Here is a 21733-nt window from a genome sequence, read left to right as displayed (position 1 = left end):
AATAGTTTGTTGTAACCACTTAGTGCCAGTGCATTTACGTCTTCCCATGGGCGGCTTCCTAATTGATCATGTTTAACAAAGTCGTTTGGAAATTATCTTCTTCTTCTTTTTTTCTGTTTTTTCCTGTTTTTTATGATAAAGTTAATTATATCGTTTTAAAAATAATTTAAATATTTATCTAGAATTTTATAAGCTATTTTTTAAGTAAGTTGAAATAGTTTGTGGTAACCACTTAGTGCCAATGCATTTACGTCTTCCCGTGGACGGCTTCCTAGTTGATCATGTTTAACAAAGTCGTTTGGAAATTATCTTATTCTTCTTTTTTTATTTTTTTTCCTGTGTTTTATGAGAAATTTCATTATTTCGTGTTAAAGAGAATTTTAAAATTTATCTAGAAATTTAAAAGCTATTTTTTAAGTAAGTTGAAATAGTTTGTGTTAACCACTTAGTGCCAGTGCATTTACGTCTTCCCGTGGGCGGCTTCCTAATTGATCATGTTTAACAAAGTCGTTTGGAAATTATCTTCTTCTTCTTTTTTTCTGTTTTTTCCTGTGTTTTATGTGAAAGTTCATTATTTCGTGTTAAAAATAATTAAAAAATTTATATATAAATTTAAAATCTATTTTTTAATTAAGTTGAAATATTTTGTGGTAACCACTTAGTGCCAGTGCATTTACGTCTTCCCCTGGGCGGCTTCCTAATTGATCATGTTTAACAAAGTCGTTTTGAAATTATCTTCTTCTTCTTTTTTTCTGTTTTTTCCTGTGTTTTATGAGAAAGTTCATTATTTCGTGTTAAAAATAATTTTAAAATTTATCTATAAATTTAAAATCTATTTTTTAAGTAAGTTGAAATAGTTTGTGGTAACCACTTAGTGCCAGTGCATTTACGTCTTCCCCTGGACGGCTTCCTAATTGATCATGTTTAACAAAGTCATTTGGAAATTATCTTCTTCTTCTTCTTTTCTGTTTTTTCCTGTTTTTTATGAGAAAGTTCATTATTTCGTGTTAAAAAGAATTTAAAAATTTATCTAGAAATTTAAAATCTATTTTTTAATTAATTTGAAATATTTTTTGGTAACCACTTAGTGCCAGTGCATTTACGTCTTCCCATGGGCGGCTTCCTAATTGATCATGTTTAACAAAGTCGTTTGGAAATTATCTTCTTCTTCTTTTTTTCTGTTTTTTCCTGTGTTTTATGTGAAATTTAATTATTTCGTTTTAAAAAGAATTTAAAAATTTATATAGAAATTTAAAATCTATTTTTTAAGTAAGTTGAAATAGTTTGTGGTAACCACTTAGTGCCAGTGCATTTACGTCTTCCCGTGGACGGCTTCCTAATTGATCATGTTTAACAAAGTCGTTTGGAAATTATCTTCTTCTTCTTTTTTTCTGTTTTTTACTGTGTTTTATGAGAAAGTTCATTATTTCGTGTTAAAGAGAATTTTAAAATTTATCTATAAATTTAAAAGCTATTTTTTAAGTAAGTTGAAAGAGTTTGTGGTAACCACTTAGTGCCAGTGCATTTACGTCTTCCCATGGGCGGCTTCCTAATTGATCATGTTTAACAAAGTCGTTTGGAAATTATCTTCTTCTTATTTTTTTCTGTTTTTTCCTGTGTTTTATGGGAAAGTTCATTATTTCGTGTTAAAAATAATTTTAAAATTTATATAGAAATTTAAAAGCTATTTTTTAAGTAAGTTGAAATAGTTTGTGGTAACCACTTAGTGCCAGTGCATTTACGTCTTCCCATGGGCGGCTTCCTAATTGATCATGTTTAACAAAGTCGTTTGGAAATTATCTTCTTCTTCTTTTTTTCTGTTTTTTCCTGTGTTTTATGAGAAAGTTCATTATTTCGTGTTAAAAAGAATTTTAAAATTTATCTAGAAATTTAAAAGCTATTTTTTAAGTAAGTTGAAATAGTTTGTGGTAACCACTTAGTGCCAGTGCATTTATGTCTTCCCATGGGCGGCTTCCTAATTGATCATGTTTAACTAATTGGTCGTTTGGAAATAGATTAACCTAAAAAATTAATCTAATGTGGTCAATTGTTGCCCTGAAAGAAATTCAGATGTTTTCAAAACACCCTTTCTCTGTGTAGATTCTAATTTCAAACTCTAACTACACGAGAAAGAATTTGCCCAGAAATACACACAAAAATGTTCGATTTCGACTATGTTCTTCAATTTCTATTTCAATGTTATTATAAATTTTTGACAATAAAATATATTCATATTTAGCCATTTCAGCTACGTTCTTCTGCCCATTTGATCTGTAAAAGACTTCAAGAGAGCCACATTCTTAACATTTTTTATGTCACCCTAATATTAAGGCTAGACAGCCTTTTCTAAAGTAACATTTCTTGTTTTTTTTTAAATTCCGATTTGATTTTTGTCCTGTTTTTATTTCAATAAAATCCTTCGTCTAAAAAAAAAAAAAAAAAGAAAGAAAAAAAAAACTTCCAGAAATATTTCTTTCCTTATCTAAATACTGCAGATTTATTGTAAAAAAGAGAATACCTTCTTTTTTCATGTTCAATGATAATTTCCGGTTCTTCTTCGGCAAGAGCAGCAGGTGCTTCTGTCTCTATCGGTGATGGCTGCACCAGGTTAGTTACGGGAGAGACTTGATGGGGCTGCATTGGCTGTGGTGTTGAAGTGCATTGGCAATGTGGTGGCTGCTGTACATTGGGGGAGGCCTGAATCAGAGGGGTTCCTTGTAATTGGGTAGGGGCTATATTATGTTGTTCATTGTTTGACTGAGGAGGTAGCTGTCCTAAAAGCTGTTGCAGCGCCTGGGGCATATTATTTTGACCACCAGGAGGAGGAAATGGAGGAAACCCAAGGAATGGGTTTGGCATCCCAGGAAAGTTGGGTAAATTTGCTAGAGCTGCCAAATTAATATTTGGCAAATTGGGAAGATTTGGAAAATTTGGAAAGTTATGCAAATTTGGCATAGGGAAATGGGGAGGTAAAAAAGGTAGCCCAGGTGGTGGTGGCCCATGCATGAATGGAATACCCATAGCTTCTGATTTAGGTGGTTCCAAACGCGAATGGTCTTGATTTTGTTGCTCAACTGTCTAACCAAATCAGGGTTTGAAAGGATGCTAAAAGAAAAAGAAAAATACAATTCACAATGACAATAAAACCAAAAATATTTTTACTATGACAACCCTTACATTACCATAATCAAATTTGCTGCATAGCCCGCAAGAAGTATTTGTTCTAATATGGCCGTTGTCATACCTGAACGTTGATGGAACATGGAACAATTTCATATTCGTGATATAGTGTTTTCGCTATGCTGTTCTTAAAGGAAGCATCAACAACGCAAGATATATTCTACTGCGTCTTAAGCCTCTTTATTTCTACTTTATTCTGCTTTGATCTACTTTTTTCTGCTGATCCTCCCTATGAGAATAGCTAAGCAAACAGTTTTTGGAAATCACCCCAGAAGCATAAAATTTTAAACATTTAAAACGTGGATGAAAGTAATTTATATGTACGAGAATCAGGATATTTATCTAATAAATAAGGCTGTCAAATCAACACCTCACTCTTAAGTTAAATGGCCGCCAAAACGCCCCATTAGTCAGCATCTTTCAAGACAAAAGAAAAGCACAAAACACCAACTTCATAATCTCCAACAATCTTCTAGTTTTCTATTTCTAGCCAATGTCCACTGCAGCTACTAAATGGAAATGAAAAGAGAAATTGCGCTCAACAATAAAGTATATTCTTTCATGTGAACTTATGAGAAAAAAGGCCATGTTTAGTCAAAGGAAGTCCCCTTTTTAAAGATTTATACATTACCTCTTGTCAATATAAAAAAAAACAAGTTTTTTCAGCTGAAAGTGAGGAGCAACATTAAAACTTAAAACGAAAGAAAAAAATTTCTGTATATTAGGGGAGTTATTGCTACTTCGTGAGCCCTTGCTCTTTACGCTAAAATCTTAAAGTTCTTTAAGAATACTTCTCACTCAAATTCCAGATCACTTGTATTTGAGCACTCTTTCGTAAAGAATTGTGACAAAAAGACAAACTTGTAGCATATTGTTTTTGCACAGCAGCGTATAGTTCCACGTCAGCTATTAAAGGGAAAGTCAGTGGATGTTCCTGTGTGTGGAATAATCAAGAGTTGGACGCCTCAAAAAGGGCAACCATAAGGTGAAAAAAGAAATACATCCGATAAGACCAAGAGCTGTTCAAAGAAACTACCTTAAATAGAGTACACAATACGACCCTAAAATCCATTTTTGACATATCGGACATCAAGAAACTTAATGATATTTGGCATAAAGGACCTCTAACACCTTTGATTTCCAGAGCCAAATTGCTAATTTCCCCTATGGAGGCCTATTTTAAAAGGATCTATGGACCTTCCTTGCAGTCCATTTAATATAATATAAACAGTTTCCGTCAACTCAATAATAAACATAACACAATTCTTACCTTCCCAAATCAAAGTTCGGCATGCCCAAGTTTGGCCCAGGTGGCATCATCGGTGCTGACTGTGATGTCATAGCCTGGGTAGCTAGAGCTTTCTGCTGTTCGTCAGCAAACTGTCGTGCTTCTTCTGCATTCTCAGCCTCTATCTTGTTTTCGGATTTCGCTCCCTGAACAACACTTGCCTGGAATATTCAACATATTTACTATCCTAAAGTCTTTAGTGATTAAATGAAAAAAAAAACAAGTTTTTTTAACTGAAAGTAGGGAACGACGTTAAAACTTGAAACGAACAGAAATTATTCCGTATATGAAAGGGGCTGTCCCCTCCTCAACGCCTCGCTCTTTACGCTAAAGTTTTTTATTGTTTAAAAAAAATAAGTTTTGAGAAACTCAAACTTTAGTGTAAAGAGCGAGGCGTTGAGGAGGGGACAGCCCCTTTCATATACGGAATAATTTCTGTTCGTTTTAAGTTTTAACGTCGTTCCTTACTTTCAGTTAAAAAAACTTGTTTTTTTATTTAATTTTTGAACGAAATTGAATTGATGCAGGTTTTGATTTTGGCTCACCGTACATGAATAATTAAAACAAAATTTGCATATTAATTTTATTTTTATTTGGTTAAATGGCTTTCTCGAAACTTGTTTAATTTTATTTACGAACGTTTTTATTATTAATAAATATACGCTTCTTACGAATTAACTTACGTAACGAACTTCTATATTCATATATTTTTAATACGTAAATTAGGGGGCTCGCCTACTAGTTAATACCAAGCTCTTTAAGCTAAAGTTCGAATTTTGTTCCAATTCTTTAAAAATGACCTCTTAATGACAAAGGCCGTTATTTAGAATAAATAGCTCTTATGAAAGTACTAAAAAATCTTTGGCTTAAAGAGCGAGGTACTGACTAGGGAGTGAACCCAATCACACACGTAATATTTTCTGTTCTTTTAAAGTTTTGATGCTACTCCTTATTTTCAGTTGGAAAAATTGTTTTTTTTTTATATTTAATTTCTGATTTTTTTTTTAAATAATGCTGGTAAATCTAGCGCCTTCTTCATAGCAACATCTATTCCATCATAAAAACTTCCTCCGCGGAAACATTCAACCCCGTAACCCCCAACCCACCCACTCCCTTATTACCAGGAAAAAATCCCTCCTGAAAACTTCTGTATGCTTCCCAAAAACCAATACTATATGTTAAGATTGGGCAAAGTTCATAACTTTCAACCCTCCCCCCGGGGACTTCGAGGGATTAAGTCATGCTAAAGAACATATTTATCATATTTTCAACCATGCTGAACAAAATGGCTATATCAAAATTTTGATCAGGTGACTTTGGGAAGAAAATGAGCGTGGGAGGGGGCCTAGTTGCCCTCCATTTTTTTGGTCACTTAAAAAGGGCACTAGAACTTTTAATTTCCAATCCAATGAGTCCTCCCGCGATATTCTAGGACCACTGGGTCGATACGATGACCCCTGGAAAAAGAAAAAGAAATAAATAAAATAAACACGCATCCATGATCTTTCTTCTGGCAAAAAATGCAAAATTCCACATTTTTTGTGGATAGGAGCTTGAAACCTCTACAGTAGGGTTCTCTGATACGCTAAATATGATGGTGTGATTTTCATCAAGGTTCTATAACTTTTAAGGGGTATTTCCCCTTTTTTTCGAAAATCAGCCAAATTTTCTCAGGCGCTTAACTTTTGATGGGTAGGACTAAACTTGATGAAAAATATATATTTGAAATCAGCATTGAAATCTGATTCTTTTGATGTATCTATTGGTATCAAAAACCCGGTTTCTAGAGTTTCGGTTACCCATTGAGACGGGTCGCTCCTTACTTACAGTTCGTTACCACGAACAGTTTGATAAATATGTAAATGTTATTTTGCTCTTTGTTTTTTATTAACATAGGTTTTGAGTTTCTTAAACCCGTAATAAGTCCAGTTCTTAGTGTTTGAATCCATGAGTCAAAACGTCGATATAATAATTATTTATTAACGCTGTGATATTCCAAGTTGCAATTTTCATATGATTTAAATCATTGAAATTATTGCAGGATGGGGACTAGCGTATATTCTCAAGTCTATAGGAAGCGCTTATATATTCGCGCTCCAATATATAGCAATATATAGCGCTCCTATATATTCCAGATGTTTTTTCTTAGCGGTGCTCAAGTAGGAAAGGAAAGGCTCTTTACCTGTCAGATTTATTTGTATATTCTATTCGTAAGGATCTTTCTCGAAATGGAGGAGTTTACAAGTCACTGCTTAAATAAATTTCTGTCTCGAGAAAAACAATTGGTTATCTGGGGTCGTTTACCACGCTCCAAATGACTATTCCAAAACTTTCTTACAGAACATTATTGAAACTATGAATTTGGTACAAAACCAGCCATGTGATAGGGTTGCCATGGGTAATTCCAATTTAAATGTTTTGGATGATTGTTCCGCGTGATCGGACTCTCTCGCTGGAATCCTTTGATTTTGTACGCTGCCGACGACGTTTGTACATAACAGGGTTGCTGAGACAACATATACTCTCATCAAGAACCATTCAAGAAAGGGGCTTAGGTAATACTTTTGTTTAAGGTGGTTCAAGAACCCAAAAGAACTTTAAAGGTCTCAGGTAACATTTTTTTAAGGTGGTTCAAGATCAATTTAAGATGGCAGAAGGGACTCGGGTAATACTTTTCTTAAGAAAATTAATTAAGGTGGTTCCCAGAAGCGCTTAAAAGGGCCTAGTTAATACTTTTTTTTAAGATGGTTCAAGAAGCACCCAGTCAGTCTACAGACAAATCTATTTTTTGTCAGTCTTAAGCAAGATTTTTGAATACACCATCCTACCAAGACTCACAGACTTTCTTTAAACAGAACTTCGACTACAGTTTGGGTTTTACTCCCAGTCCCGGGGACTGGGGGTAATTAAGTCATCCTCAAAGACATATCTATTAAATTTTTGACTATGCTGAACAAAATAGCTATCTCAAAATTTTGATCCGGTGACATTGGGAAAAAAATGAGCGTGGGAGGGGGCTAGTTGCCCTTCAGTCTTTTTGGTTACTTAAAAGGGCATTAGAACTCTTAATTTCCATTCGAATGAGCCCTATCGCAAAATTCTAGGACCACTGGGTCGATAAGACCACCCATGAAAAAAAAAAAAAAAAAAAAAAAAATAATAATAATAAACAATAAAGACGCATCCGTTACAGAAATTATCCCGTATATGAAAGGGACTGTCCCCTCCTCAACGCCTCGCTCTTTACGTTAAAGTTTGACTTTCTCACAACTCTATTTTTTTATCAATAAAAAACTTTAGCGTAAAGAGCGAGGCGTTGAGGAGGGGACAGCCCCTTTCACATACGGAATAATTTCTGTTCGCTTTAAGTTTTAACGTCGTTCCTTACTTTCTGTTAAAAAAACTTGTTTTTTTTTTATTTAATATCAATTAAGGATTCGAATTCTACCTTTTCTCCTTGAGCATTGAAGTCCCTATTGTCAAAAAAAATAAAAAATAAAAATCAAGTTTTTAATTTTTATCAAAGGTTCTTCTCCTTAATTGACATTATTAATATATTTTCTTTTGCTTTGTTGATGGTGCTGTTCCTAGGATTTGTGGTGCCCGGGGAAAAATTAATTACAGCGCCCCTCCCGACTCAAATTTGAGCAAAAAAAAAAAAAACGTGAAAATTCTGATCAATGTGGGCAACACCACAGCCACAATGCTCCCCAAGCTGCGGCACCCGGGGCAGCTGACCCAGTTGCCCCCCCCCCTCCCCCTTTGAACGGCTTTGGGTGTAACTACAATTTTGGGAGCCTAACATACAGTTTAACAGTGAAGGCCCACCAAAAAGGAAAACAAAAATCCTGAGCTTTAAAAGTACCTTAGGTTCGAATTCGTGACAAACTTCCGGTATGTTATTCCTTAGCAGTCTCTGGAAATACCAACTCTATAGTAAATCGAGAGACGTTTTACGCAATTGTATCTAACTAAAGTCACATGGAAATTGGAACTTAGAGTTCTTTCAGCATTAGATTGAACATATAATACTGTGTACCAGCACATAGAGAAGGTTTGATTTGGATAAAAACCTCCTCTTAATTTGGTCAAGACCCCCCCCCTCCCAAAAAAATCTTTGAACATTTTAACATCTTGGTTCTCAGACATCTTAAATGTGGGATTCCCTACCATCCTTCCTGTGTGTCCGTATGAGCTTGATATACGCACTATAATACTCTTACCACTTGTAGTTCAGCAGGCTTGGCTTCAGGTGGCACTTCTGCTCCAAAAATATGAGATAGCTGCTGAATCCTAGAATTTAAGTCTTTACTACCTACAACAGCAGAACTTGCTGGACCAGCAGAAGCAACGGGTTTTTGCACTGGTGCGGGAGCTACACTATCAGCTTGAACTGTTTCTACTGCCTTTTTCTCAGCAGGAGGTGGCTTGGCAGCAAGTCTTGCAGCAACAATAGCGGCAACCTCTTTAAACTTTGGGTGGTTAGGATCTGCCATATCAAACACAGGGTCAAGGGTTTCATGATCAAAAATGTTGTTCTTCTGCCATAAATTGAGAACTCTAATAACTTTGCTCTGAAAAAAGAGAAACATAAATATTTCCATTAGAAGATATCAGCAAGATGATACAGCTTCTAAAATATAAAAAGGAAGGAGAAAATTACAGTTACATAAATAGCAACTAGAACAATTTGGGAAAAACATACAGTTGTTACCTTAGATATTCTTAGTAGAAGAGTCATCTTCTTAGTAAAAAAAAAGAGCCTCTATTTTATACAAAGAATGAAAAAATGGCTTTCCTAATGAGTAGGTCTGGAATTTCTTTCAAAAAAAAAAAAAAAAAAATACCAAGCTCAATTATCATTAACAAAAAATCAATCCCTCTTGGTTATTTTTGGTCTTCTATGGCTGAATGATCGAAAAACAATCTTTTTTCTTTCAACAGAAAAATTACCCCATCTTTGGGCGAGCCCTAGTAAGCTCATTAATGGGCAATTCACATTCCCTAAAAAAAAAAACTAAATAATCGAAAAAAGAATGTATGGGTTCCAACTCAAAATATAACATAAATGCTTTGCTGGCGTTTCCATTCTTTATGTTTCAATAAAAGGACAGTGTACCCTAGTGCCCTTAGTGGGGATCGCCGTCTCCCGTTTTATGTAGAGGTTTCCCGTTTTATGTTTTTTTTTATGCTAGAAACCAATTTTGAAGCATATTATTCAGGAAAAACAATTATTTCGAATCACACAAAAGAAAAAAAATTAACTAGAACTGCAACTTAGAATCATAGCAGAATCAGAATCATAGCAGAATCAACATATTAGTTGACAACGTGCATGTGCGCCGTGTATGCGTACCCAAAAATGTATAATACAGGTTACCTGACGGAAGATCTGGAGGTAATCCAAAATCGGAGAATCAAGATTATACCGAAACAGAAGTAAAGTCCCAGCCCTATGCAAAAGACGTTTCAAATCATTGCGCAACTTCAGAGAGTCCTGCACCCGTTGCACCCCACCTACGCCAGTCAGTGACAACACTAGGCGTGCAAAAAGAGGGGTAGCCTGGTGACCATGTTACTCGGCAGTTTTCATGGCTTAATGAATTCTGTCCGCAGATTTTGTCAGAAAATGCCAGTGCCGAGCCTATCCCCGAAAATCTCTATGTCCGAAAAAAATTGGTTCCCTAAATCTCCAAAAATCACCTTTCGCCTAGAGTTACCACCCTTAGTGATTATCACTTTTACTTTACTCGACATATCTTTCACTCATTTCCAAGATTTTTTCTCTTTATTATTTACTACCCATGGAAAACCAGAGAGGCATCACTGAAATAAAGACCTTTCTTCTTGTGTTAATAAGAATCATGGGCGCCCATAAGCTGAATTCCAGGGGGGGGCAAACTTCGTCTAATTGCTACTTTTAATACTATATAATAGAAATCTCAGAACAAAAATATAAAAATAAGGCAGCATCATTCAGCCAGGGGGGGACAAGAGCCCCCCCCTGCCCCCCCATATGGGCGCCCATGATAAGAATGTGTTCATAAGATCATAGCATCTCATCAATTGTTATAAGATTCTCTTGTGAGTCATAGTAAAGAATCTTATTTGAACAGGTTTTTTGCTGTGTTGAATTTTGAACATCAATAGAAATAGGGTTATTTTTACAGCTAGATTGTGAGTTTATTAGCTCCGAAAAACCCCGTGTTCCAGTTGCTTTATCAATACCATTATGTCCTATATTCGCATTAAACTATTATGCAATCCTGATCTTTAATGTTTCAAGACAAAGATATTGGTAATCCTGGAAATTGGAAGACCTAATGCATCACCTTCAGCTCATGATTTTTCGCACTTAGTGCCTTTTGATTTAGTTTAAGATACCACTAAACATTTTTCGCACTTAGTGCCTTTTGATTTAGTTTAAGATACCACTAAACATTTTTCGCACTTAGTGCCTTTTGATTTAGTTTAAGATACCACTAAACATTCTCCAAACTTTCACCCTAATACCCTTGGCCTTTTTGGATACACCCAGAATCAAAACTTTCCCAATTTCCTAATGATAGATCCTGCATGTAAACAATTTATAAATCGCATAATTTACAATCCTTGCCCTTGGGCTGTAGGGGGTATAAAATCCCTGGAGGCATAGCTATTACAACTTCTGACTAATTTGAACAAAATAATAGTTACAAAATTTGAACCATTTTTTAAGAGAGGGACACATAAAAAGGGCAAGGAGGGGGGGGGGGGGCTGGTTGTCCTCCCATTTCTGTTCAACATCCCCTGAAAATGCCATGAAAGTTTCAACCTAATACCCTCAGCTGTTCCTTAGATGTTGCTGATATTCCCTTTTCACAGCCAGCAAGGACAAAGTGTTTTGCATCAGTCTCAACATTTCCTTAAAGTCTCATCATCTGAGTTTTTTTGGAGATCCAGGATCAAAACACCCTCCTTTCTTCATAAAACATATGTTAACAATGGCCAGCTTGCATAACTTACAGCCCTTGTACCAGAGGCTGGGGGATGTAATTCCCAGAGGCATAACTTGAACATTTTGGACAATTTGATATTTTGAAAAAAAAAATCTATCCCAAATTTTGATTGGACACATTTGGGGGAAAACGGCGTGGGGTTAGTTGCCCTCCAATCAATTTTGATTCTTAAAAAGGAAACTAGGACTTTCCATTTTTAAACCAAATGAGCCTCCTCCAAATTTTATACGACCATCTCTTCCATAAAAATCTTGTATGTTAACAGCTTGCAACTTACATAGCTTACAGCCCTTGTCCCATGGGTTGTGGGGATTCTGTTAACCTTGGAGGCATAGCTTTTAGCTTTTGGACTATTTTGAACAAAATGGATACTGCAAAATTTTGATTGGATGCATTTGGGGAAAAATTAGGGTGGGAGGGTGACAAGTTGACCACAAACAATCTTCTATCAAAACACCAACATGGATTCCAACCAGGTAGATCAGTTGAAAAAAAAACCTGATTGGCTCATATAATTACATAACTGAGCTCCTTGATCAAAGTCTCCCAGTTGATATGGTTCTGCTACACTTTGCTAAAGCCTTTGATAAAGTCTGTCATCAAAGGCTTCAGTTGAAACTGAAGACAATAGATATTGAAGAGGGTGTGGTGGACTAGATTATGTCCTTCTTGAAGGGAAGAAAGCAGCAGGTCAGAGTTTTTGGTGAAGGTTGTACAGCTTTCTATTCTGAAAGCTCTTAAGTGGAAGTCAATAGCAGAGGTCTTAAGTGGGGTGCCTCAAGGAACTATTTTGGGACCTATACTTTTCAATATCTACATTGATGATGCTCCAAAAAACGTGACTAATAAACTAAGCCTATATGCTGATGACTCGAAACTTATTAGTCCTGTTGACACACAGTAGGGTGTAGCCTCAATAATGCCACACCTAGATTGCTGTTGCAAATGGGCCAATATATGGAGACTCAGGTTTAATGTTGAAAAGTTCAAGGTTCTCCTTTTTGGAAGAAATAACCCACAATGGCAATATTCAATGTTATCAAATTCTGGTCTGACAAAACTGATTTCCAAGAGTACCTCAGAAAGAGATTTGGGGGTTATTATGGATGAAGACCTCAAATTCAACTGCCACACCCATGCTGCAGTAGCAGGGGCTAACCAGACTCTTACCTTACCTTAAATTACCTTAAATCGCACTTGCTAGCGATAGGACGAATCCTGTGTCCACCAGCTTCAGTGATGATAGTTATTCATTATTTGTGGCGTCCCAAATGGTGCACCACGGTTTGTTGAGCCGCTCTCTATCCACTGATGACTTGAACGCATCCACGCTGGTAGAGGTTACTGTTTTTTCACTAAGGGAGTTCCACAAGCTGACAACTCTATTTGAGAAGAACTTGTTCCTTAGTCTGGTGTTGGCTCGTTTTCGGAATTGCTTTTGAGAATGACCACGAGTTCTGTTTGAATTGTCCGGTTGAAAAAGGCCAGGAATGGTATCCTCAGCATTTAGGAGCTTGTATGCTGTTATCACATCGCCTCGTTTGCGACGATATGTAAGAGATGGTATTCTAAGCTTACGGAGACGGGATGGATAAGGGACATCATAGAAGTCTCTAATATATTTCGTTGCCCTCTTCTGGACTGATTCTAGAGCTGCTTGGTCTGTCTTATTGATTGGGCATGCGATACATATTCCAAACTCTAGCCTTGGTCGAACTAGACTCTTGTATAGCTTGGTCATAACAGTTGGAGATCTGCTAGTGAACGTTCTTTTGATTAAGCCAAGAGTCTGATTAGCCTTCGCAATAGTTGCTTGTGCATGAATATGAAATTTCAATGGTATCATGGTATCATTAAATGAACAATCACTAGTAGATCCCCAGCAATAGTGACTAAACTCTTTAAAAACCTAGTAAAATCTAGATTAGAGTATGGAATGTGTGTTGCCACGCCAATTAATAAAACAGACCAGATGGCTCTCAAATCCGTTCAAAGACAGGTGACAAAAATGTGTAAAGGGTCTAAAAGATAAAAAGTACAGATATCAACTGCAGAGCCTGAAGCTACCACTATGACATACAATCAATGCAGAGGCAATATGATAATGACCTATAAGTTGCTCAGGTCTGACAACAAAGATATGTTTGAACCTACCGAGTCATCAAGTACCAGAGGTCATTCAGCAAAGCTGTTCTACAAGCATGCCAAGACAAGAAAAGAAACAATTTCTTCTACAATCGAATTGTAGATCTGTGGAACAGTCTAACCGAGAGGATGGTGGAATCTACAACAATTCATAGCTTCAAGTCAAATCTCAACAAGCACTGGGCAACAAAACCATGGCTCACTCAATGGGATGCAGCAGATGTCCCACAGTCCCATCATCACTAACTGACATACACTGGATTTGTCCATATCGCTAGCAAGTGTAATTTAAGGTAATAGTTATACTGCCTATAGGCTATTTGGAACAAAATTGCTATTTCAAAGCTTTGATCAGATCCATTTGCAGAAAAGGGATGTGGAAGACTGGTTGCCCTCCAATCACTTTTGTCTCTTAAAATAAACTTTCAAATTGGGATAAATCCATTTATTTAGACAGTGAAAAAACAGGTACAAAAGTCCAGATATTTCAGTCACATACACAGCAACCGTCTTCAGTAGAAATAATAAAATAATAAAATTGAAACTAGCATGAAACTTATATATTTGAAACCAAAATTAAAATCTGATTCACGAAAATCTGAAACAAAATAAATAACTTTTTGGGTCATTCACGAAATAATGATCTTCCAGATTAATCACTGGATTATTTTCAGAGAGAGTTCATTGACAAAGTTCATTCAAAGTTCTTGATGTAAATTTTCTTCTTTAATCTTGCCCAAATGTAACACAAATTTCCAATGAAAGTGGTAAAGCCTTCCGTGTCTGCAAACCAAATGTTGAGTTTATAGATGTTTACTGGGTTGGTCTCATTTCCCCATATATACAACGTAGTTTTGATTTTGTAGAAAACTAAAAGTTTTGATTTCCAATCAAATGAGCCTCCTGCTAAGTTTGTAAGAGCACCCCTCCCATAAAAACATTGTGGGCAACTTGCATTATTGACAACCCTTGCCCCTGGGCTATGGGGGGTATTATCAACCCTGGACCATTGTTATTTGACTTTTGGACTATTTTGGACAAATTGGCCATCTCAAAATTTTAATAGAATGCATCTGAGGAAAATAGGACATGAGGGGGGGGGCTAGTTACCCTCTGGTCACTTTTGACTTTTAAAAAATGCCCTAGAACATCCAATTTTCAATCAAATGAGCCCTGTGCAAAGGATATACAATCATCCCTTCCATATGAAGTACATCTGAGAAAAAAATATAATAATAAAACATCAAAGCCACATGGCTCTTTACTATAGGCAATGCTATAGTGTTGCCTCTGATTGGCTTTCTCAGCCAATTGACCATTAGCCTTTTTGTGAACCAAAAATGTTGTTTTCTAACACAAAATGATAGAAATTGTACTTTGCTGCCACAAAATAGTAAGTAAGTAAAGTAAGTATGACAGCTCTAGACCCTTAAGGTCCAAACCGGCAGTGCTGATCTCTGTTTTGTGGCCCTTCAGCCAGGAAGTACAATGAGGGGCTGGGGGCCAGCCATCCTGTGCTTTTGCACACCCTTCCTGCTTACCTTTCCCAGATTCCTCCAGGTACCCATTTAGGGCTGGGTCAACTCTGGCTAAGCTTACAGAGTCACACCACTGACTGGCATCCCAAACCCAAATAACTGGCCATGCCAGGGATCAAACCCATGCCCCTTGGATAAAGAATTCTCAACCCAGTGCACGTCCACTTAGCCAGGACGGCTGGCTAAGTAAAAAGAGAAAAAGAACAGGCATATAAAATGTACAATGGAAAGTATAAAATATATTTTAAAATGTATAAAATAATGTATAAAATAAAATGTATAAAATACAATAAAAATGTACAATAAAATTTAAAACTTTGTCATTGTTTTACTTTTTAAATTTTGAAATTGTTTTACTTTCAAAAGGATTCAGGAGTAGTCTTTAAATGGTGGAATAAGACTCTGAGAGTTGAACCTAAATTCTAGTCACAAGAAGACATTTCAATTTGAACTAAAGCAAGGCTGTACCCAGGATTTTTTTTCAGAGGGAGTTTTACTCAGATTTTTTTTAGAAGGGGGGTTTACACAAGAAAACCTCAAAAAACGCACACAAAATTTGTTTATATCCATTTTTGTTACATTTTTACAAGTCAAAAAAACATTTCGGGGGGGACGGGTCAAACCCCCCTAGCCCCCCCCCTCTGGATAAAGCATTGAACTAAAATAAGGCCAAGTCTTAATAAACCCTGACAAAAACCCCTCTATATAGAAGTGTTATATTATGTAATATTTGAAAAAATAACACAGTACAAGGTGTTTTTTTCCATACCTTACCCCTCTCCCCTCTAATTTTAAAGTAGTTCTTTTTTGGGTACTTTTAAGCATTTGACATTCAAGGCAGTCTTACACAAGAGCAGAAAATTAAATTATTTTTAGACTGATATTGTGCATTGTTTAAGCTGTAAAAAAGGATTGAAAAAAAAAACTGATTGAATCAGTTTGGAAATTCCAGTTTCTCACACAAGACTGTCATCCAACTGCGCACCAAGGAATTTAGCTGTAGCTAACAATTTAAGCTGCAGCAACAAATGTTCAGTAAAGGAGAGTTAATTTTAATTTTGTATTAATGAACTTGCAGTGCAGTAAGGGAACATTGATATTTGGCAAAAATTAATACAGTCAAAAGGTCAGCATACATATAGTACAGTCAACTTTAATGTATCTATTAAGAGAGTCAGTTAGAATATCAATAAATTTTTCCTTGAATGGTCCAAAATAATATGAGGAATATCATATTCCAATAGACAGGAAGGAATAAATATAGTTAATAATAAAAGTATATTATATAAATAATTAATATATTATAATAAAATTTATTATAAGTATATAATAAATAAATAAATAAAAGTAAATAGCTTACCTTGTCTTCAGGGTTGCATTGGTAAATAAAATAAAAGGTCACTAATAGATTTTTTGCAAATCTTGGTCCAAATACATCTTTGTCTTGGCCAAATTGGTGTCTTGACTGTCTCACTATTGAATCAATCACATAAAGACCTGGTATTTTGTATTCTACCTTACACTTTTGAAGAAATTTTTCAACACTTTGTACTAAATGTTTGTAAAACTTTACTCCTTTCATTGCACACTTAGTAATAGCTTGCATTTTAGCTTTTGATATTGGTGGTTTCATCTCATATAATGACTGGAGCTACAAGCAAACAAAAACAATTATATTAAGAAATTATACAAGTTGGATTAAAACAATACAAGAAATTAAAAGAACAATTAAAGAATAAAAGAATAAAGGAAAATAAAATTAAAGAAGAATAAAAAGAAAATAAAATATATACAAGATCTCCCCAAAATGAAATAAAATCTATTCAGATCTTTCCAATGACATCTTCTCTAAAAATTACACTTGAAGAATTTCATGACATAATTTTATTTATTTTAGGTAAAAAAAAAGAGTTCAATGGATGGCCTAAACTTTTTGTCGTTGACCAAAAGCATAGATGCCTATGTCAACCTGTGGATAACATTACAGATTGCTTCCACCATATCTGTGTTGGTTGCCTCTGCTGAATGAAGCTCTTCAAAGGTGAAGTAGATAAAAACTTACCTTGGGCCAACACTGTCTCAAGAAAAACTTAATAGGCTTTCAATTTTATTAATTGGAAACAAGCTGTCTTAATCAATTGACAAAATTGGACACAGTTTACTTATTGTCCAACATGAAAGTAAAAATTAATTTGCATAAGTGTGTAATAAAAGAGATTATGGGTACTGTTCTAAAATCTGGGAAACATGCAATAAGTGAAGTTTGGTTAATGCTAATGAAATAAAACAAAATAGGATAAAAATATAATATAGGATAAAAATATGCAGTTTTGTTCCCAGCTGAACCTTCACATCCTGTTTTGACCAGGGGATATTAGCAATATTAGAATTATGTGTTTCCAATATTGCAAGTTCTTATTGTATCTGCCTTGCAGATACAGTAATAGAAAGATGATGTGGATTTTTTGGTGCTCCAGATATTGTAAATTGTTTTGTCAGACAAAGTAGCTGTCTTCAAGAGAACATTTATGCTACTTTGGGTGTTAACCGCCCACTTATCTGGGTAGCCACAGCACATTGAGTGTAATATTTAATTATTGTGTTGTTGTTTAATGTATTTTTGCATGTGTTTTTTTTTCTTTTCTTGTGTTACACCACTTCATTTTCTGTATAGTGGGTCAAAAATAAATTATTATTATAATAGTTTAGAAACAAATTTCAGCTATATATTTGCACATTAGGGGGGGGAGGTGAAGCATAACATATATTAAATATTTAACCTAACCTTTACCCCCAACCTAGGTACCTTTTAGTCCCCCTAAACCCCCAAAAATAAACTTTAAATATAGTTCCCAGAGTGAGAAACACTTTGTAATGCCTATCTATACAGCATCTCATATATGTACCGGGTATTGGCTATCTGAGCTTTACTTTTCTTGATGCATGTTTCCCATATTTTAGAACAGTACCAGATTATGTATATATCATAATTGTTAATAGACTCTTGATGTGTGCATGCCATTAATAAACTTTGCAATTACTGGTTCATTAGGTCTTAGATTTGGAAAGAGTGTTAAATGGGGATCTGAAGAGCATAGTACTATTCTTTTATGACTATGAAGTTTAGTTCAGAACAGGCCACAATAAATATTGAACAGTAAGCACTTCTGACCAACAAATAGAGTGAACATGCCACTTGATGCCTTTTTTTAACATCTTTCTGAATATAGGCTAGTAAGCAAATTCAATTTTAAGCCCTTTACAAACCCTCAAAGATGATATCTTTTTCTCTTATTTTAGATATGGTTGATATACCTTTGTTAACATTACTCTTGTTAAAACCAGTTTACCAACAAATTTAATTGATGGTGACAAAATCAAGAATAAAAAAATTCAGGAAATGTAGAATATGGGCTGTATATTTGGGTAAGGTTAGAAAGATTAGGTCAAGTTACATAAGGTTAAAATTGAATTTGAAACAAAAGTAATTATTATGCTTGGAAAGAGCATTAACAGGCATCAAGTGGTATGGGTAAATTTGCAGTAGGCCTTATAATTCAGCTAAGATGAAAGTGAAAACCTTATTTGATGTCTTTTTTATGCTCTTTCATAATTCAAGAATTGCTTCTGGGGCTAGTTGCATTTTGAGCCCTTAAAGAGGCCCCAAAGGTCTTTTATATGAATAATGAAAGAGCATAAAAAAGCATCAAATGATGTCTTCACCTTCATCCTAGCTACTTTATATAGCCCATTACAAATTTACCATGAAATTTACCCACCCCCACCCCTAATGTGTAAATATAAACCCTGAATTGGCTAAAATTCCATTTTAGCTACTTTTGGTTATCTTGGAAAGGGGTTAGGTTAGGAAAATGAAACTTTCAGGGATGGGTCTACAACTAAAGTATGTCCAGGGAGGGTATTTTCAAGTACCTACCTCTACTCCTTCTCCCTCTAGAGAGTCCTGCAATTTGTCTACATAACAGGTTGAAATTTTGACAAAACAACATTTTACCTTAATTTTCAGTTTTCTTTTCTCTGGCTTTAGGGTAAATTTTTTTGCAGTTCATATTATTGACTTACAAATAAAGTAAACATACCACTTGATGCCTTTTTTATGCTCTTTCTAAATATAATAATCATTTTTGAATAAATAAATTTTAACCCCCACCCCTATATATACTAATTCAGGGTATATATTTGCACATTGGGGGGGGGGTAAAGTTTAAGCTTATTTCTCATTTAAATCAGAAATAAATTTTACCCCAGCCCCTAATGTGCAAATATATACCCTAAATTGGTAATAGGGTATAGCAAAAATGAACTGCCAAAAATTACTGGCTTTAGTTCTGAAAATACAATTCCTGTTATTTGAGTAAAATTTTAAGCCATATCAATGTTTGTTTTTCAAAATTTAGGCAATGTATTTGCATATCTTTAAAACATTATAAATTTGGATTGAGCAAAGCTGTGAAGCTGAAAACAATTTTGGGTAAATATATGTCAAATCATATTATTGATTTAGGACTAAAGTGAATACACCATTCGAGGCCTTTTTTATGCTGATCACAGATATAATAATCATTTTTATTGGAAATGAATTTCAGCCCCCCCCCCCTAGATATGTCCAATCAGGGTTAGGTATAGCCTATATAGGGGGGCGGAAATTCATTTCCGATAGAACTGCTTATTATGTTCATAATCAGCATAAAAAAAGGCATCAAATGGTGCATTCACTTTAGTCCTAACTCAATAATATGATTTTGTATATATTGACCCAATTTTGTTGTAGGCCTACTTCATTTAAGCAGAAGATCTGTTTTGTAGGTTTCACTTTTATAGCACACAAATTTTTAAAGGTCATCAAAGGTCAGGGCCCTCTAGAGGGAGAAGGAGTGGAGGTAGATACTTCAAAATACCTTCCCAGGACATAATTTAGCCTAGCCTGTAGACCCATCCCTGAAAGTTTCATTTTCCTAACCTAACCCCTTTCCAAGATAGCCAAAAGTAGCTAAAGTAGAATTTTACCAAATTATGAAAGATCATAGCCTAAAAAAAGGAATCAAATGATGTTTTCACTTTCATCTTAGCTAAATTACAAGGCCCACTAGAAATTTACTATGGTACGTTTACTTTATTTGTAGGTCAGAAATGTGGACTGCTCAACATTTACCGAGGCCACACACAAAACTATTACCATTTACCTAATAAAAAACATTTTCAAACTGACATTTCCATGAGCCTAGGCTAGTTATCTGGACATTACACATGTCTGAAAGCAATCACTTTCCTTCCTGCTCACTATTTTGAGAGAAAATCTGAGATAGCCTAAGATTAAGGACGTTTCGACCATCTTACTTCATTATTAAAAGCATTCACTGGCTCCATTGTGGTCGAGTCAGCCATGAGCTCTACTTCCAACTATTTTCAATTGCAACTTTCGTCTTTTCATATAAAGAACATGAAAATGCTGAGATTGCTGAGGCGCTTGGCTCATGGATGGTCCGTTCAGAAGGAAAACCGATCGGTGCAAGGGGGAAAATGTTCAAAGGATAGGTGCAAATTTTCATAAAAAGTACAGAATAGGAGCTTTTAGTTTTGCTAATCACCACTTTACTATGACTCCTTGCCTTACCAGATGACTTTGTTTACGCTGAAAGTTTATGCCTGTTTAAGGGAAGTATTGTAGGTACCAACCACGGATCCAGAGCCTTAATTTGGGAGGGATGGCAATGCCAAAAGGAGAAAGTGTAACATGCCCCCCCCCCCCCTACAATTTTGTTTAAAATAATTGAATCAAGGCCGGGTTTGCTATCGACGTAACGTAACGCAAGGAGAGATCAACTGGCTCACTTTGCCGCATGCGCAAGGCATTGGAAAACTTCGTCGAGGACGTGATTGCCACTAAACGTCGATATAGGTGACCCCAGTCAAAGGGAAGGTTACGCACTCGTTGCCTGTTGCATTTGGTGAGTTCTAATATTTTTGATTGCTCTTTGATACCATCACGGTGTTGTTAGTTTTCAACGTAAGATGAATGGATAACGTAAGATGAAAGCGTCTGGACACCAACATGAAAGTATCCTTTAGAAATAGAAGAAAAAAATATAGAAAAATCCACTCCCAAAATACAATGTTCGAGAACGCACCCATTGTTTAAATGACAATGTTTGAGGATGAGGGGATCATTTTTAATGTTGTTACTGTTACTTTTGGCAAAGGTACTCAAAAGCAAAGAGAAAGGCAAAGGAATAAGAAAAAGCCTAGTCAGTTGGCTAAGGAAAAAGATAAGATTCGATAAGGCTGCAAAACTTATCCCAATCAAGGTGAAAAGCAGACGTGGCAAAAGATTGGCAGATGATAAGCAATGCGTTTTGATGCAGTGGACAACAAACTCTTGAGCCGGTTTGATTTTTTGTTCAAAATTTTTCTCTATGATATTAAAAGAGAACTAAGTCAGGTTCAGAATTTGATGTCAAGAAAAGGAGTACAAATGGGAGAAGGGGAAGATAAATGGTGCTAGTATACCTAGCCCTAGCAGCAGGAAATGCATCTTCCAAAGAATATTACTGCTCAAAGGACCT

At 35.4% G+C, this 21733-nt stretch overlaps 2 protein-coding genes across 3 annotated transcripts in view; both read right to left on the bottom strand.

Moving 5' to 3' along the window:
• Nucleotides 1–3063, bottom strand: part of LOC148954896 (uncharacterized) — a 79403-nt gene extending 76340 nt beyond the window's left edge. For both annotated transcript variants that reach the window (XM_089099078.1, XM_089099082.1), the window contains exon 1: nt 2519–3063. In XM_089099078.1, the coding sequence (XP_088955204.1) occupies nt 2519–3021 (503 nt within the window). In that variant the 5' untranslated portion in view covers nt 3022–3063. The remainder of the gene's footprint in view (nt 1–2518) is intronic.
• Nucleotides 3024–20613, bottom strand: LOC148954895 (uncharacterized; the record flags this gene model as incomplete). The annotated part of the gene is made up of 5 exons (XM_089105522.1): nt 20508–20613; nt 16510–16800; nt 8692–9042; nt 4451–4629; nt 3024–3105 (listed from the first exon to the last, which is right to left on the bottom strand). Coding segments are annotated over exons 1-5 (951 nt in total), but the record flags the coding sequence as incomplete, so codon positions are not given.
• Between the last annotated feature and the right edge of the window lie 1120 nt (nt 20614–21733).

This window comes from Artemia sp. Qi Xiang Cuo, chromosome 2 (assembly GCF_049724085.1).
Source record: "Artemia sp. Qi Xiang Cuo chromosome 2, ASM4972408v1, whole genome shotgun sequence".
NCBI lineage: Eukaryota > Metazoa > Arthropoda > Branchiopoda > Anostraca > Artemiidae > Artemia > Artemia sp. Qi Xiang Cuo.
This window is presented reverse-complemented; position numbering and strand designations above follow the sequence as displayed.